This window comes from Prionailurus viverrinus, chromosome B2 (assembly GCF_022837055.1).
Source record: "Prionailurus viverrinus isolate Anna chromosome B2, UM_Priviv_1.0, whole genome shotgun sequence".
In the NCBI taxonomy this organism is placed as follows: Eukaryota; Metazoa; Chordata; class Mammalia; order Carnivora; family Felidae; genus Prionailurus; species Prionailurus viverrinus.
The window spans coordinates 135,405,727-135,424,688 of NC_062565.1; the positions used below are offsets into that span (position 1 = coordinate 135,405,727).

Consider the following 18,962-nt stretch of genomic DNA (forward strand, 5'->3'; position numbering starts at 1 on the left):
AGAGGGGGTAAAAAATAAAACCACCTTAGATTTAGGCTAAATAGATACGTATGTGTGGGGGAAAGATGACAGGTGGCAGAGTGAAGGAGTGAGGTTTCATTTTTGCCTAGCTGTTTTTAATAAGGACTAACAACAGCCCTGTGAAATACACTTTCTCCATGTTATAGAAGAATAAATGACAGCATGCAATTTAAATTTAGTTTGATACTAAAGTCACCCAGCTTATAGTAACTCTTTATGTCCTTCCTCAAAGTTGCTAGAAATTACCAGCTCTACCTCCAGTGCATCCATTAAGCATGATGCTTATAGACTCTAGTTAAGGAGAACAATGTAGGAGGCTATGTGGCCAATTGGAGAGTGTAGGCTTTGCAGTTAGCAGAGCCCTCTCCTGCCTTGCCTCCTTACCAGTGACACCTGGGACCATGGTGTGACAGTCTTTTTTTTTTTTTTTTATTTCTGTTTATTTTTGAGAGAGAGAGAGAAAGCACAAGTGGGGAAGGGGCAGAGAGAGAGAGGGAGACACAGAATCTGAAGCAGGCTCCAGGCTCTGAGCTGTCAGCACAGAGCCCGATGCAGGGCTTGAACTCACAAACTGCGAGATCGTGACCTGAGCTGAAGTCGGACCCCTAACCGAATGATCCACCCAGGCACCGCAGCACTCGGTCTCTTTGAGGCTCTGTTTTCTATGGTTGAGACGATACAATAAGTTGTCTTTTACAGAGTAATCCTTGGGGTGTCTGGGTGGCTCAGTTGGTTATGCGTCCCACTCCTGATTTTGGCTCAGGTCACGGTCTCATGGTTCGTGAGTTCAAGCCCTGCATCCGGCTCTGCACTGGCGGCTAGGAGCCTGCTTGGGATTCTGTCTCTGCTCATCCCCTTCTGTCTGTCTCTCTCAAATAAACATTTTAAAAAAGTAATCTTAAATGAGTATCTTAGGTAAGACCGTATGCCATTAATTTTTATTTCATTTATTAACTTATAGTTGCACCATTAACTGTCACTTTTTAAAAAAAAGTGTTTATTTTGAATTTTTTTTTTTCCAACGTTTATTTATTTTTGGGACAGAGAGAGACAGAGCATGAAGGGGGGAGGGGCAGAGAGAGAGGGAGACACAGAATCGGAAACAGGCTCTAGGCTCTGAGCCATCAGCCCAGAGCCTGACGCGGGGCTCGAACTCCCGGACCGCGAGATCGTGACCTGGCTGAAGTCGGACGCTTAACCGACTGCGCCACCCAGGCGCCCCAAAAAGTGTTTATTTTGAAAGAGAGAGAGACAATCCCAAGCAGGCTCCGTGCCACCAACACAGAGCCCAGCTTGGGGCTCAGTCCTGCCAACTGCGACATCATGGCCTGAGCCAAAACCAAGAGTCAGACTTTAACCGACTGAGCCACCCAGGTGCCCCCATTAACTGTTATTTTAATTATGCACAGTATCCATGAGTGAATGGGTTAATGAGTCATTTATTAGGGTACCGTGAGCAGCGTAAGCTTACAAGAATTTACTTGCCTACAGGGCAGCTCATAGGTAGGCAGAATAAAGTCAAGCAAGAGTGTACACGGGGCGCCTGGGTGGCTCAGGTGGTTAAGCGTCCAACTCTTGATTTCTGCTCAGGTCATGATCTCAGGGTTTGTGGGATGGAGCCTTGTGTCGGGCCCTGCAGTGACAGTGCGGAGCCTGCTGGGGATTCTGTTTTCCTCTCTCTGCCCCTACCCTACCCCCCTCTCACACACTCTCTCTCTCAAAAGTAAATAAACTTAAAAACATTAAAAGCAAGGGGGCACCTGGGTGGCTCGGCCGGTTGGGCGTCTGACTTCGGCTCAGGTCATGATCTCATGGTTTATGAGTTCGGGCCCCGCATTGGGCTCTGTGCTGACAGCGCAGAGCCTGGAGCCTGCTTCAGGTTCTGTGTCTCCTTCTCTCTCTGCCCCTCCCCAACTTGTGCTCTGTCTCTATCAAAAATAAATAAAAAAATCTTTAAAATACATTAAAGCAAGTATATATAGATACATATTTTTTTCCTTTTAAGTGCATTGTAAAACGAAGGGGCTTTAAAGCTCTCCCAGGAAGAGGAAGGAAACCACTGGAACGGCAAGCAGGAAGGCGCACCAGGCGTGGCTCATGCGTCACTGGCCACTTGTGTAAAAATGTTAGGGAATTTCCAGTTATCCACTGGCACCCAGGGTGCTACAGCCAGTCTTACTCCTTAGAAGGCACGGCAGACGCACAGGGGAAGAGAAGACGCTGTGCACAGAAGTGCGTAAAAGACGCTTTCCAAGCTAAGAATCACATTTGTGCTGCAACATACGTGCTCAGTGAAAGAGAAATGGGGTAATACTAGAATAAAACAAATTTGCTTGCAGCTTTAAAAAACTGCCTTTATTCAGAATCGTTTTTAAAATCTTACCATTATGAAAGTTTAAAAAAATATAGCACTCGGTGCAATGAAATACTACATTTAATTATTATTCAAACACTTAAGGCAGGTTTCTCACAGTTTACATGTGAGAATTTAGCATGATCCAAACTCAAATATCCATTTCTCGTATCTTTCGATATCTGCAGCAGAAACTGACTTAGAAACTTTTTTTAAAGCCATTTCAAAATCCTCCATAGTTGTAGGCATGTGCATTTCCTCTTTTGAAAGATTTCTGATTTCTTCTGGGGTCAAACCTTCAATACGCCTTCTCATTGCCATCAAGGATGCATCCCTAGTTTTTAAATTCAAACACACACAGTGTTATTTTGATTGAATATAAACCTGGGGAAAGAAAACTTTTTCAGTATGTGTTACTACTCTGTTATTATCCATACTAGACATACGTAGTATTGCACAGAATCTTGTATCAGATACAAGGCTTGTTCTGAGTTGTTTTTTAGCAGTTAAATCTTCCAAGATGAAAATAAGGATATTAGTTTAAATGAATGATACTGAGCAGGAAGCCCGAGGAAAAGTAAAAGGGTATTAACAATGACACTAGCAATTGAATTTCTTTCTAAGTGGCCGATAAAATAAACATCAGAGAAGAGAGAACCTGTTAGCTGAAAAATATTTTCTACCTGTGTAAGAAAAACTAAATGATCAAATCAAGGTGTTTCTCTTTTCCCTTCTGTATTAGTTTTGTTTGTTTTGGGGGTTTTTATGGTTTTGTTTTTAAAGAAGAAACTTCAGATTTAAGGACCTCTGCTTTCACCAAGTTTCACCTTGGATAACAGCCACCATTTATGCCAAGGGGCCTGCTGGGGATTCCGTCTTCCTCTCTCTCTGCCCCTCCCCTACCGACCTCTAACACGCGCTCTCTCTCAAAAGTAAATAACCTTAATAAACATTAAAAACAAGTGTATATAGATATTTATTTTTTCCTTTTAAGTACACTGTAAAATAAAACACAGCTGCTTCACAGACACACATTAGTTTTCACTAATCCTCACGACAACCTGCGTGGGGAGCTTACTTTACAATGAGTACCTTGCTGATAAACATATGAACTAATACTAAGATCAGGACAAAACCTACTTGAATCAACTGGATTAGAGATTTGTTTCTTTTTCACTGCTGTTCCTATCATATTCGGGACACTTGCCCTGAAAGTGAGATCATACTCTCCTTGAGTATGCCCAATCAGTTCCACAGTTCTATTTCTTACAAAAAAGTATATGGAAAAGGCACAGCAACATTTTTTTAATCCGAGAATTACTGATTTTCTATATTACACCAGTTGTTCTAATACCAAATTCTCAAACTTGTAGTTTTCAAATGCACCACACTGTTCAGTGACATGCAAAACACTCAAATTCTTACCAGCACCTTACCACAAACTTAATACCAAAACTTGTGTCTCTGACTAGAAACTGAAATATAGGTCTTTATTCTTCACCTATCTTATTAATTCGGCATAAAAACTTCCTAACAGAAGTTAATACTCACAAAAACCTACGCTTTCAAAATAATTCATACCTGCACACGTTGGTAATGTCCGCACCCGAATAACCTTCCATATTTTCTGCTATACTTGCAAGGTCAACATCATCAGCCAATTCCAGCTCACGTAGACTTATTCGTAACAGCTCCTCCCTGCCTTTTGCTAATGATGGAAACAAATTTTTAAATGTTAAGCCTTCAACAGAAACATAATCAAGTCTACTTTGTATAAGAAGTTGGTTTTCCAATTCTTAGAGCTCATTTGCTTAAAAATTTAAGAGACACTCCTCGCTGTTTAAAATTTCCTGGCATCGAGGCTTTCAGGTTCTAGATAGAGCCAAACCAATTAATACAAGCAAAGACATCCTACATGTGTCTCCTTAAAGGAAAGTCAATTAATACCAGATTTTAAAATCTCTAAGCAAAACTACCTAACAGTTAACATGAGCTTTCTGACAAGATTCAAATGAAGATACCTGATGGTAATGGAATATAGATTCTTTTCTCAAGACGTCGTCTTAATGCCTCATCAATATCCCAGGGAAAGTTAGTAGCTGCCAGAACCATAACCATCTTGGAAGGGTCATCATTTTCAGAAGCACCCCCAACACCTACGAAAAAGGGTGAGGGGAATGTAAAAAGACACTTAAGTCAGTATACAAACTAAAGCTCAACTACTTAAAGATCATCTCATATTTGGTACTAAATTATAAGGTAGTGTAATTGTTAAGCCTCCCTACGACTTCTTAAGCTAATTGGTACATAGATGAATTTGGGGCCCAAGAAAACTAAGTTTTAGTGTGCAAAAAAGAAAAAAAAAAACACCTCAAAATAGATTTAATCAAAAGACCAGCTCAGCTTAACTGTACACCAATTTCTACAATTTTTCAAAGCATCCGTATCCCTGAGGCAAAGTTATTTGCACTTATTTCAATTTCATTGCTAACAATAAGAAATCCGAGCATATCCCACGAGGCTCTGTGAATCGCCGTTATTTCTGGCATGTCCCCACAGTCAGTGTACCCAGTATACCGTCAACCTCCAGGACCTACTGCCAGCCCTCTCCGGTCGTCTGGAGCGTGTGGCTTAGCACCAGGAGTAGAGCTCAGCCCGTGCGCAGACACACACATACCATCCATCTGAACCAGCAGCTCTGCTTTCACCCTCCTGCTTGCCTCGTGCTCTTCTGAAGTCCCTCTGCGACTACAAATGGAATCGATCTCATCGATAAATATGGTAGCCGGGGAGTAAAATCGAGCCTAAGTAAAGAAACCATGTAACACCAGGTTTTTATTTCATTTAAAAATAATCCAGAGCAATCAGGAGAAGAGCCACAACGCATCTGTCTCGTCCTAATTCTGGGGGGAGAGGATAACCGGGAACAGCTAAGAGATCGCGTCTAACATAAGCTTACCATATACTTAAATCTTACATGGCTTTTTTCGTGACACTAAGTACTTGAGCTGGCAATATATATTTACTCACGAGTGATACACGTATAGAATTACCGTGTATGCTGCAACAATACGGACGACAATGGCCGGAAAACATTTACAGATATTTGTACGTGCTCTCAAGTTCTAGAAAAAACTGGTTACAGACAACCATTACCTTAAATAAAATCATATAGATTCCCTCTAAGAAATCCTCATTAAATTGCCATTTTTCATTTGACAATACATTTATTACAGTAACTAAAGAAGTTCATTATTAATCACTTTTAAATGAAGTATCCAAACTTACAGAATCAATGCACAGGAGGGTTTGAAGCTAAATGATGGCAAAGATTTCTCAAAACACGGCTTAGTGAACCAACAGCACTTTTCAAAGGTTTTTCCAAAAATAAAAGTCTGCAATGGCAAGTGAACATTATGGACTTGAACACCCAATTATACTGGGTCTACGATTCTCTTGGACCGTGAGTTATAATCTAGCATCCTCTAAGAGGCAATTCACTGTTTTGGAAGCACTGTGCCTCCAAAGTATGGATTCAGTTTTAGTCTGTCCACTGGGAAAATCCTTACATTTTTAAATCTCATTTTCGCTTTTAGTTGAAAATCTGAATTCTAAGTCATCAGTTCCCTCCACAGGGACAATCTATTTTTTTTTTTAAGTTTATTTATTTTGAGAGAGAGGGAGAGAGAATAAGAGTGGGGGAAGGGCAGAGGGAGAGAGAATTCCAAGCAGGCCCCATGCTGTCAGCACAGAGCCTGATGTGGGGCTCAAATCAGGAACTCAGGGATCATGACCTGAGTCGAAATCAAGAGTCAGACACTCCACTGACCGAGCCACCCAGGCACCCTGGATAATTTTTAATAAGGTGTCCTGATTTGATTTTAGGTAGTATGTACAAAAATTTTTGTACTCTTTTCAAATAATAGGAAAAAAAATAGAGGAGAAAACAAGAAAAAAAAAGCATCCAAAAAATATTCTCAATTGAAATTCTATCAAGAAACCACCTGTCAACAGAGCCTACACTAACAAAAACTAAATTTCAACCTACTTGTTGCCATACGAAGAAAAAACCTAGTAGATTCTTCCCAACTATTCAGGGTCTGCAGAATGGTCTGACTTAAAGCAGAGGCTACAAGGCACATGTAAATTGGCTTTGGATGACACGGAAAATATTACAGAAAGATTCAAATGTTTTGGCCTGCACAGCATCCCTTCTGGTAACAGAAGTCCACCTTTTCATTCATTAACCATCCTTTTACATTCTTGTTCCACTACTTCAAGAGAGGCCAACTCTTTTGAAGTTACAGGGGCATCATTCAGGCCTGGCCAATCAGATCACTCCCAATTCTCTAACCAAAATGATGGATTGAAGCATGGGCATGTGACTCAAAACAGGCCAAACATTAATCCCTGGAATTCTGCTGGAAGAACTGAGAGAGGAGGGCTAATTCCTCTGGGATTACCTTAAAGACAATAAACACAAGGCCTAAGGCTCTGATGGCTATCTTCACTACCACTCAGGACTGCCCCAAATCAAAGCCAACCCACAGGAAAATAGAGGCAAAGGTCAGAGAGACATTCCCAAAAACATCTGAACTGCTAGATCTTGGTAGGTCTAAAAATCTAAAACATAACCTCCAAAAATTCCTAGTTACATGACCCAGTATATTATTCTTTTAAACGCATTCGAGTAGGTTTCTGACACTTGAAAATGAAAGTTCTTGACAACGCAACAAAAATTATACCATTAAGTTTTTGTATGTGTTTGTTACCGTGTCATGAGAAAACTCCTGTATACACTTATATTTATGTGACATTATTTAAAATACAAGTCTTGAGGGGCGCTTGGGTGGCGCAGTCGGTTAAGCGTCCGACTTCAGCCAGGTCACGATCTCGCGGTCCGGGAGTTCGAGCCCCGCGTCAGGCTCTGGGCTGATGGCTCGGAGCCTGGAGCCTGTTTCCGATTCTGTGTCTCCCTCTCTCTCTGCCCCTCCCCCGTTCATGCTCTGTCTGTCTCTGTCCCAAAAATAAATAAACATTGAAAAAAAAAAATTGTTTTTAAATACAAGCCTTGAGGCATGTTTGCTTTGAGAGATTTCTGGGGGACAGGGGTGGGCCCTCAGGGAGAGGCAAGTCCTCTATAGAGCAGTCAAAACAAGATATGAGAGGCAGTATCACTTTACTCCATAAGAGAGCCCATATGGTGAACAGAAAAACAAACAAACAAAACAACTAAGCTAGTTTTAAATCTGAGCTCCAATCAAAAGTCGTAAAGGCAGAAGCTCCAAACTGTAGGCACTGGCTTATGATTAAGCCCCTACCTAAGCAGGCAACTCAAAGCAGCACATTCCAGATAAGCAGGCATTTATTTAGAGATGATAAACACCAGGGAAGCCAGTAAAAAATAAGCTGTTTGATATACCTTCATAAACCTCACTATAAAAAATAATGTAAATTAATACTTTGAAACAGGCTTCCACACAGAAGAAAATGGTCAGTTTTCTCAAATATAAACCCTCCATTAGAAAATATATCAAATAATTCTTAAACAGAACAGCTAATTTCTATTTGCCCTTGTGAGCCAGGCTCTGTATTAAACAATTTATATGCATTAGCTTGTTTCACAGAAGTAACTCCTGTCGCATGGTCCTCTTTTTATAAAGCAACTGAGGATCAGGAAAGGACTCTGCCCACAGTTACCAGCTCGGAAAGCGAGAGAGGAGGGGTCTGAACCCAGGCCACCTGGCTCTAAAGACGCCCTACTTAGCCATTCACTCTTAGCTTACATTTTTAAAAAGCCTAGTTATTCTGGAATCCTGACAGTAGTATTTTCTTTCCCCTGAAGCAAATAAATGATCTAAGAGGTTCTCCACTAGATTCCTCTAGTGGCATAAATTATTGATAAGCTATTAAGAAGAACCTGTTAGAATTTGCATCCTGCCTTATAAGTTATCGAACCTGAAGGACAAAATAGGAATTGAAACAGAAGACTTTACAGAAAATGGATAACCTGGGGCACCTGGGTGGCTCAGTTGGTTGAGTATCTGACTTTAACCCAGGTCATGATCTCGTGGTCCATGAGTTCAAGCCCCGCATCGGGCTCTGTGCTGACAGCTTGGAACCTGGGGCCTGCTTCAGATTCTGTGTGTCCCCCTCTCCCTACCCCTCCCCTGCTCATGCTCACTCGCTCTCTCAAAAATAAACATTAAAAACATTTTTTTTAAAAAGACATGGATAACCTGAAATTATATAAGGGTTTTCGTTTGCTTGTTTTTATACTGAGCCTAAGGAAGTAAGATCTAGCGCCATTAACATAGCCACCTAAGACTTCATCCATGATGGAGTCTTTAGAGTTAAGAATGCTAGCCATTCTCTATAAGTGTAACTCTGTTCTAATACATGTAACTACATGATTTTTTTTAACGTTATTTTTGAGAGAGAGAGAGAGAGAGAGAGCGAGAGAGAGAGCGCGTGCACAAGCAGGGGTGAGGCGGAGAGAGAGGGAGACACAGAATCCGAATCAGGCTCCAGGCTCTGAGCTGTCAACAAAGAGCCCAACATGGGGCTCAAACTCATGAACTGCGAGATCATGCCCTGAGCCGAAGTTGGACACTTAACCAACTGAGCCACCCAGGCACCCCTAAACTACACAATTTCTTAAATGAGGCAAGACTGAAATCATCAGTGAAGCTTAGAGTCTGAAGTCTAAAAAGCTGTTGAATTCAATCTAAACACTCTACTAGAATTTGTTGAATTATACTCCTTCTGATATTCAGATCAGTGGGGGTGGAAGAAGGAAAAAAGAAACTCAAAGTAACAATCAAGGAAGTAACAATCCAAAGACTGGGGCATTAAACGCAAGGTATTTACTATCTAGTTAATAGACTGGAGGTGATCTAAGTTCCATAACTACTTGATTTTCACCATTCTGCATTACTGTTATGACAGTGCATTTACCATATTATACCTAAGCCTACTGATTTAGAAAACAGAGTAATTTCAAACTCTTATAGCAGGTTAGTAATGCAGATCCCATAATGTGAGCATGCCCATAAGCCATCAGAGATGGCTCTTCCTCTAGAGGAAAGGAGACATGGAAAAAGTCGATTTACTCATGTGATTAAAGGATTCTAGCTTCGAAGGCACGGGAATCCCACTCTGGGCACATCACCTTGCCTCACTGTTCTACACACTGGAGATAGTTACGACTCACTTTCTCCCCTTTTAGAGGTAAAGAATCTTTAGAGTTGGCTCAAACGTTCACCATTTCGAACAGAAGACGGACAAGCTTCTCGGACTCTCCTCTGTACTTGGAAGTCAGAGTGGATGAGGACACATTGAAGAATGTTGTCTTGCATTCCGTAGCTACTGCTTTAGCAAGGAGGGTCTTTCCTGTGCCGGGTGGCCCAACCATCAACACTCCCTGTTGCAGAGATAAGAACATAAGTGAGAGATTTACCTGCCACTGTTCTAATTCATTTAATTTTTTTTTTCAACGTTTTTATTTATTTTTGGGACAGAGAGAGACAGAGCATGAACGGGGGAGGGGCAGAGAGAGAGGGAGACACAGAATCGGAAACAGGCTCCAGGCTCCGAACCATCAGCCCACAGCCTGACGCGGGGCTTGAACTCACGGACTGCGAGATCGTGACCTGGCTGAAGTCGGACGCTTAACTGACTGCGCCACCCAGGCGCCCCTAATTCATAAGAATTCTATTACTACGAATTTGCAACTAATACATAATATTAAGACAAATAAAACATAAACAAAAGGATACTTTAGCACAAATTTACTTTTCTCATTATAAAAGGTAACTACATTAGTAAAAATCTGGAACTCAGAAATGAGAAAAATATAATCAATATTATTGATACTATAATAATCACACTCTAACACAAATACCATTATTATTAGGACCTATTTCCTCCTAGTCTTTTGGTTGAACAAATTAGTTTTTTTGTTACACAGCTGTACTCAAAGTAGGTCTAGAACTTTGTAGCTTATCATTTCATATTTCAAGAATTCTTCATAAGTGCAGTTAGCCATCAGCACATTTTCCAAATCCAAGAAAGGTTTTTTCACTGTCTTTTCAGAGAGCTGATGACTTTTTTAAAAAAGCACCTACTCGATACAGATGTCTCCATCTCTTAAAGACAAACGCAAGAAGTAGAGGATACAAGTGTAGCATCTTAGATAAAACAGCGTTTCTGCATTAGGCAACTTGTTCATAGGCTAATACAAGCTCACTCGAAATCAACTTTCCAAAGGTCACACTGTACCTATTTCTTATTCTGGGAACCTCGCAAGAGCTTTGGTCTAAACAAAATTCTGAATGACATACCTTCTAATTGAAAGCTTTTCTTACCTATTCTTTCTCCCCTCACTTCCCTGAATAAGATAAATACGAGTTTTCCACAGCAATACACGCCCTTCACGCTGTCAGTGCCATAACAATAACAAACTTACTTTCCACGGTCTCCTGATGCCCTTAAAGAATTCTGGCATCCACATGGGTAACACCACAGCTTCCTTGAGCAACTTTTTAGCTTCCACTAAATCAGCAATATCGTCCCTGAAAGAGGAGAGACTTTATCAACACGCTCTTATGTTCCACATTTAGCTCTACGTAGTCGTCCCCGAGAGCTGCTGGAGGCACACGGGCTCACAGCGCCCACACAGTGCCCGCCCTCCCGCAGCACACCGTGACGAGGCCCGCCACACCGACCGGCGGACGTGCAGCACAAGCTCACTCTCGAGTTCCTGGCAGGAAAGACTGTCCACCCGGTGAAGCAGAACACAGGTCTGTGGGCCCACGGAGATCTTAGATCAGGTGTCTCATTTTACGTTCCTGCTCTTGTGATGCTCATTCCATAAACTCCGTGACTTAGAAACAACGAGCCCGTTAAAACCAAACAAGCAGACATAAAGAATAAAAAGGGCATAGAGCAGAGCCAGGCTGCAATATTGCCGCTTTGCCTCCAACCCTCCTGAGAGGCAGACCCCAGAGATAAAGAGTATCAGAGAGACCGCCACGAAGTCATCTCCAACCACTAGAAAACTCTACTGCTGCTACATGTGGCATTTCCATGAAAATAAATGCTCACTGTATAAATCTCAAATACCAAAAAACATTTGTAAAACATCCCCAAAGCCATCCCTAAAAACCATTAAGGGAGCTTTTAGAACTCAGTGCAACAATGATACTTCTTTGATTCAGTGTAATATTAAACAAGTTCAGAGCCATTACTAGGAATCAGAGAAAATAAAAGAAACACCCAGGGGATAAACCTATAGGTAACAAGCAACATGGGGCTCCTGGAAGGCTCAGTCTGTAGAACACGAGACTCTTGATCTCGGGGTTGTTAAGTTCAAGCCCTACTTGGGCACAGAGCTCATGTAAAAACCAAAACAAGCAACACACATGCAATAAGAGTCATTGCCATTTCACCATTGGAGGATGTCCCAAAAAGAAGATGGAAATTTCTGTGATCTTCTTCCCGTTCTGTACGGAAGATTTTCTTATTTAATATAAACTTATTTATCATTTGTTATAATCAAATCAAATCAAATCGTTTCAGACAGACACTTGATACAGCCTGAACCAAGTGCTGGGTTCACACTACATGTACTCTGGGTCCATCCCCAAGGACTAATCTTCAGCGCATGCCCACACTGGTTCCGTTTTCTTTTCCTAAAAGCATTATCCCATTATCTTGTTGTGATATAACTTACCATCGAACATTGGGATTCTGAGAAATTATATCTCTTTCCAAAGCTTCTACTAAGTCCTTATCATATCCAGTACTATCAAATTTACTTGTCTCTGGTTCTGTAACTGCAGCAGGTGATTTGTTCTACATTGGGAGAAAAAAAAAAAAAACAGGAGCTTCTGATTGCCTCAACAATTATATTTTGTTTCTGTGAGTCAGACACAAAGACTGGACTCCAGTGATATTTTTTTAAAGAGCTAATATAATAGTACAAGTAATAAGGACAGAATCAAAGACTATTAAGTCATCCTACACCAACATCAGAGTTATCAGAGTTTCATATTCAACTTTCACTTTTACATAAAAAGTATGACAAAAGTGCTCAAGTGAAACAAAAATATTATGTATACGAACTGGCAAGAATCAAGAAATCAATACTGAGATGAACTGTGGTTACTAAAGAATACTAGATAGGTGTGACATTTATCTCAAAGCTTTAGGGGACATAAGGTTAAAGGCAGACGGTTTCTGTAGCTAAGATTACAGCTCACTCTTAACCACCTACTTGGCCCCCACCAATGCTCCTAAAACATCCCTTTCCACAGTTCCCACCCCACTCCAAGAGACACCTCCATCCTAGGTGGGATCCCCTCCTGTGCTCTGTGCCCACAGTCCTTAGGGTCACAGCTCGTAAGCCGTGTACGAAAGTACTGCAGGGCACAATGGCAAACTCACAGAGCACTGCAGGATATTTGACATTTTTGAGGGAAACCCAGCAGAATCTGTTGAACGCTGGCTGAACTACCAGTTCCAGGTAGTTCTGTTTCTACATTAAAACTACTACATTCCTTTCAATAACGCCACATTTTTGTGAAGGTGCGTTTCTGGCAGTTTCTGTGATAAAAGGAATAGTGGGAAAATCAAGGTGAAAGAGGAATGACAGTGAAATGTCTACTCTGCCTCCAAAGTCTGAGAAACTGAGCTGTGTCCAACATGTGCTGTTAGGACATGGCAAAGTGGTCTGAACCTAACTTCTTCACTAATGGATGGGTATTCTCTTTGTCCTATGAGGTGCTGTAAAAAATTAGAGATACTCATGAATTTTATATAAGGCAAGAAAATGTACGAAGCTCTGAACTATGGTAAATATTTACTTGGCCTTGTACCAGAGTTCCTACCCTGTCTCATTAACATTGGTTAGCCTGTAACATGATTTCTTAGTGGTAGGATCTAAAAGTATTAATGTATCCACTTAGCCAATATTTATAATATTCAAAAGTCTTACACTAGATGGTAAAAAAAAGTATGTCTCACAATATACATATTCAATATCTGATACTAACATAAAAAATTCAAGGAAGGTATTGTGCATTTAAAAGAGGAGAAGGTCGGGGCACCTGGCTGGTTTGGTCAGAAGAGCATGCAACCCTTGATCTCAGGGTTGTGAGTTTAAGCCCCACACTGGGCGTAAAGATTACTAAAAAAATTAAATTAAAAAAAAAATAAGGGCGCCTGGGTGGCTCAGTCGGTTAAGCGTCTGACTTCAGCTCAGTCATGATCTCACGGTTTGTGACTTTGAGCCCCGCATCAGGCTCTGTGCTGACAGCTCAGAGCCTGGAGCCTGCTTTGGATTCTGTGTCTCCCTCTCTCTCTGCCCCTCCCCTGCTCATGCTCTCTCTCTGTCTCAAAAATAAATAAAACCATTAAAAAAATTTTTAAAAAAGGAGGAATCCAGCAAGAAAAAAGAATTGTATACTATAACCAACTGATGTTTATTCCAGAGATGCAAGGCTAGTTCAATACATAATACACACACACACACACACACACACACACGTAATCTATATATTAACACACTAAAGAAGGAAAACTATAGCATCATACAATAGACGCTAAAAAAGCATCTGGCATAACTCAACATCCATCTAGAATAAAAACTCTCAGAAAAACAGGATTAAAGAGGAACTTCTTCAACATGGTAAGGAGCATACACAACAAACCTAGCATTAATGTTTTATTTAATAAAGAAACACTGAATGGCTTCCCCCTAAAACTGAAAACAAGCTAGAATGTCCACTTTCATCACACTTATTCAACACAGCGCTAAAAGTTTCAGCCAAAGTAACAGAGCAAGAAAAGGAATAAAAGCATCTAAATCCAAAAGAAAGAAACAAAAATGTTCTATTTGCAAATGACATGATGTCTACTCAGAAAATGGTAAGGACGCTACAAAAATTCTAAAATTAATAAATGACTTCAGCAAGGTGGCAGGACACAAGACAAATATACAAAAGTCAATTTCATCACTAGAGAAATGCAAATCAAAACCTCAATGAGATACCAGTTCATACCATCATGATGGCTATTATTAAAATTTGTAAAAGCAAAAAACACAGAAAATAACACGTGTTGGCAAAAATGTGGAGAAATTGGAACCTGTGTGCATTATTGATGGAGATGTAAAAATGGTGCAACCACTGTGGAAGTTTGGTGATGCCTTGAAAAATTAAAAACAGAATTATACATGACTCAATTCCACTTCTAGATGGATATATATATATCCATATATCTCCAAAAGACTTGAAAACAGGGTCTCAAAGAGATTTTTATACACCAATGACATGGAAGCAGTATTCACAATAGCTAAAAGGTGGAAGCAACCCAGTGTCCATTGATGGATGACTGGATAAACACCAATGGAGTTGGTGAAATTCTGACAGACCTTATACTAAGTAGAATAAGCTAACAGAAAAGGCAAATACTGTACAATTCCACTCATATGAGGTACTTAAAGCAATCAAATTCATAGAGACAGAAAGTAAAATAATGGTTGCCAGGGGCTGAGGAAGGGAGGAATAGGGAGTGTGATACTATGATTTGTATTAAGTATATATTCAGTCTAACTCCCATTCCTGGCACACAGTTCCTACAACGCTTGTAGTTTCTTAAGTGATAAGAACTATGGGAAGATCTTTTGCTATAATATTTAGTTTTTGTTCCCAGCTCCTAAAATTGCTCCAGAGCAGTAAAGATGAAGAGGTGTCCTTTGTTATTCTTAACAGGCCCCTTTGCACCATGCCTGCGCTTATGCTAACACCTTAAGTTTTGGAAAGCCCCTAGATAACCACAGGATAGGGCTGTTGTCAAGGGAGCCAAACAGGTGATTAAAGTGTTGGAACTTCAGCCCCACCCCACCAACCTCTGGCAAGGGGAGGGGGCTGAAGATTCAATTAATCACCGATAGCCAATGATTTAATCAATCATGACCACATAATGAAGTCTCCATAATAACCCAAAAGGATGTGGTTCGGAGACCTTCCAGTTTGTGAACACATGAAGGTGCTAGAAACGTGGCATGCCTGGAGAAGGCACAGAAGCTCCCATATACCTTGCCCTATGCTACTGTTCCATCTGGCTGTACCTGAGTTGTATCCTTTGTAATAAACTGGTAGCCGGGTATAAACTGTTATTCCTGAGTTCAGTTAGCTGCTCTAGCAAATTACTGAACCAAGGAGGGAGTCATGGTAGCCTCTGATTTATACCAGTTGATCAGAAACACAGGTGACATCCTGACTTGCAAATGGTACTGATGTGGAAGCAATCTTGTGGGACTGAGCCCTTACCTGTGAGATCTGATGCTAACTCCAGGTAGAGAAGTGTCAAACTTAAGTTGTAGGATATGCAGCTGGTGTTGGCAAGTTGGTTGGTGTGGGGAACCCTACACACTTGGAATTCAGAAGTGTTCTGTGAGCAGGGAGTAGGCAGAAGACAGGGTTTTCCTTTTCAGGGAGCTATTTATTTATTTATTTATTTAATGGGTAGAGTTTCAGTTTTGCAAAATTGAAAATGTTCCGTGATGGATGGTGGTGATGGTACAACAATATAAATGTACTTAACTTCACTAAACTGCACACTTAAAAATGGTTAAAATGGGGGGAGCCTAGGTGGCTTAGTCAGTTAAGGGTCCGCCTCTTGATTTGGGCTCAGGTCATGATCTCAGGGTTGTGAGATTGAGCCCCATGTCAGGCTCCATGCTAAGTGTGGAGCCTGCTTAAGATTCTCTCCCTCTGCTCCTCCCCAGCTCTCTCTCTCTCTCAAAAAAAAAAAAAAAAAAAAATATATATATATATATATATGTATATATATGTGTGTGTATGTGTATATATATGCTAAAATGGTAAACTTTATGTTACTTCATATTTTTTAAAAAAATTTTTAAATGTTTAGATTTATTTTTGAGACACACACACACACACACACACACACACACACACACAGAGTGTAAGCAGGGGAGGGGCAGAAAGAGAGGGAGACACAGAATCTGAAATGGATTCCAGACTCTGAGCTGTCAGCACAGAGCCTGATGGGGGGCTTGAACCCACAAATGATGAACCAACTGAGCCACCCAGGCACCCCTATGTTACATTATATTAAAACCACCATTAAAATATATATTTTTTTGGAAAGTCAATTCTGTTTCCATATACAGTACTAGCAATGAATAGGTAGACACTGAAATTAGAAATACAATACCACTTACAATCACTTAAAAAAAGTGAAACAAATGTAAAATCTAACAGGACATCTGCAAGACTTGTATTCTGAAAACTATACAATGCTGATGAAAGAAATAAAAACTCTAAATAAAAGTAGATAAATAACATGTTCGTGGACTGGAAGACTTGATATAATAAAGAGGTCAACTTTCCACAAACTGATATACAGATTTAACATGATTCAAAACCTCATGAATCAAAACCTCAGCAAGATTCTTTGTAGATGTAGAAAAGCTGATTCTATGGGAATGCAAGCTGGTGTAGCCACTCTGGAAAACGGTATGGAGGTTCCTCAAAAAACTAATAGAACTACCCTACGACCCAGCAAGTGCACTACTAGGCATTTATCCACGGGATACAGGTGTGCTGTTTCAAAGGGACACATGCACCCCCATGTTTATAGCAGCACTATCAACAATAGCCAAAGTATGGAAAGAGCCCACATGTCCATCGAAGGATGAATGGATAAAGAAGATGTGGTACATATATATATATACAATGGAGTATTACTCGGCAATCAAAAAGAATGAAATCTTGCCATTTGCAACTACGTGGATGGAACTGGAGGGTATTATGCTAAGTGAAATTGTCAGAGAAACACAAAAATCATATGACTTCATTCATATGAGGACTTTAAGAGACAAACCAGATGAACATAAGGGAAGGGAAACAAAAATAATATAAACACAGGGAGGGGGACAAAACAGAAGAGACTCATAAATATGGAGAACTGGGGGTTACAGGAGGGATTGTAGGAGGGGGGATGGGCTAAATGGGTAAGGGGCACTAAGGAATCTACTCCTGAAATCAGTGTTTCACTATATGCTAACTAATTTGGATGTAAATTAAAAAAAAAAAAAAAAAAACATTCTAAAACTTATACGGAAAAAGAAAGGAACGAGAATAGCTAAAACAATTTTGAAAAGAAAGAATGAAATGGGATGAATCAGTCTACCCAATTTGAAGACTTATTAGACAGCTCTAGTAACCAAGACTGGGTAGTACTGGTTGAGAGGCAGATACATGTATCAGTGAAACACAACAGAGAACCCAGAACTAAAGGCACACAAATACGCCCAACTCATTTTTTAAAAAAAGGTATAAAAGCAATTCAGTAAAATATAGCCTTTCCAACAAATGGTGCTGGAGAAATTGCACATGTATAATAACTGAACCTCAACCTAAGCCTTACACAAAAATCAACTCACAACAGATCATGAGTTTAAATGTAAAACATAAATTTATAAAACTTTTAGGAAAAATATAGAAAATATTTAGGATCTAGGGCTAGGCAAAGAGTTAAAAACTCAATACCAGAAGTACAATTTATAAATTGAAATACTGGACTTCACCAAAATTAAAATATTTTGCCTTGTAAAAGATCCATTTAAAACAACGAACAGGGGCGCCTGGGTGGTGCAGTCGGTTAAGCGTCCGACTTCAGCCAGGTCACGATCTCGCGGTCCGTGAGTTCGAGCCCCGCGTCGGGCTCTGGGCTGATGGCTCGGAGCCTGGAGCCTGTTTCCGATTCTGTGTCTCCCTCTCTCTCTGCCCCTCCCCCGTTCATGCTCTGTCTCTCTCTGTCCCAAAAATAAATAAAAACGTTGAAAAAAAATTAAAAAAAATAAAATAAAATAAAATAAAATAAAATAAAAATAAAACAACGAACAGACAAGTTTCACACTGAAAGAAAATAGTTGCAGAACACGTATCTGACGAAAGGCTAGTACCCAGAATATATAAGGGACTCTCACAGCAAAACTAAAAGGCTACCAATATGGGAGAAGATATTTGCAAATGACATATTAGATAAAGGGTTGGTATCCAAAATCTATAAAGAACTTAACAAACATCCAAAAAACAAATAACCCAGTGAAGAAATGGGCAAAAGACATGACACTTTTCCAAAGAAGACATCCAGATGGCCAACTGACACATGAAAAAATGCTTAACATCACTCATCATCAAGGAAATACAAATCAAAACCACAATGAGATACCACCTGACACCTGTCAGAATGGCGAACATTAACAACTCAGGCAACAACAGATGTTGGCGAGGATGCGGAGAAAGAGGATCTCTTTTGCACTGCTGGGGGAATGCAAACTGGTGCAGTCACTCTAGAAAACAGTATGGAGGTTCCTCAAAAAATTAAAAATAGAACTACCCTACGACCCAGCAACTGCACTACCAGGTATTTATCCAAGGGATACAGGTGTGCTGTTTTGAAAGGGCACATGCACCCCCATGTTTATAGCAGCGCTATCGACAACAGCCAGAGTATGGAAAGAGCCCAAATGTCCAGCGACAGATGAATGGAT

General features: G+C 40.4%; 1 protein-coding gene across 4 annotated transcripts in view; it reads right to left on the bottom strand.

Moving 5' to 3' along the window:
• Nucleotides 1-2,437: 2,437 nt before the first annotated feature.
• KATNA1 (katanin catalytic subunit A1) overlaps nucleotides 2,438-18,962 on the bottom strand; it is a 42,422-nt gene continuing 25,897 nt past the window's right edge. For all 4 annotated transcript variants that reach the window (XM_047859931.1, XM_047859933.1, XM_047859932.1 and 1 more), the window contains 7 exons: nucleotides 12,108-12,229; nucleotides 10,842-10,947; nucleotides 9,639-9,797; nucleotides 5,052-5,178; nucleotides 4,396-4,530; nucleotides 3,956-4,082; nucleotides 2,438-2,708 (listed from right to left, as the gene is read on the bottom strand). In XM_047859931.1, the coding sequence (XP_047715887.1) occupies nucleotides 2,510-2,708; nucleotides 3,956-4,082; nucleotides 4,396-4,530; nucleotides 5,052-5,178; nucleotides 9,639-9,797; nucleotides 10,842-10,947; nucleotides 12,108-12,229 (975 nt within the window). In that variant the 3' untranslated portion in view covers nucleotides 2,438-2,509. The remainder of the gene's footprint in view (nucleotides 2,709-3,955; nucleotides 4,083-4,395; nucleotides 4,531-5,051; nucleotides 5,179-9,638; nucleotides 9,798-10,841; nucleotides 10,948-12,107; nucleotides 12,230-18,962) is intronic.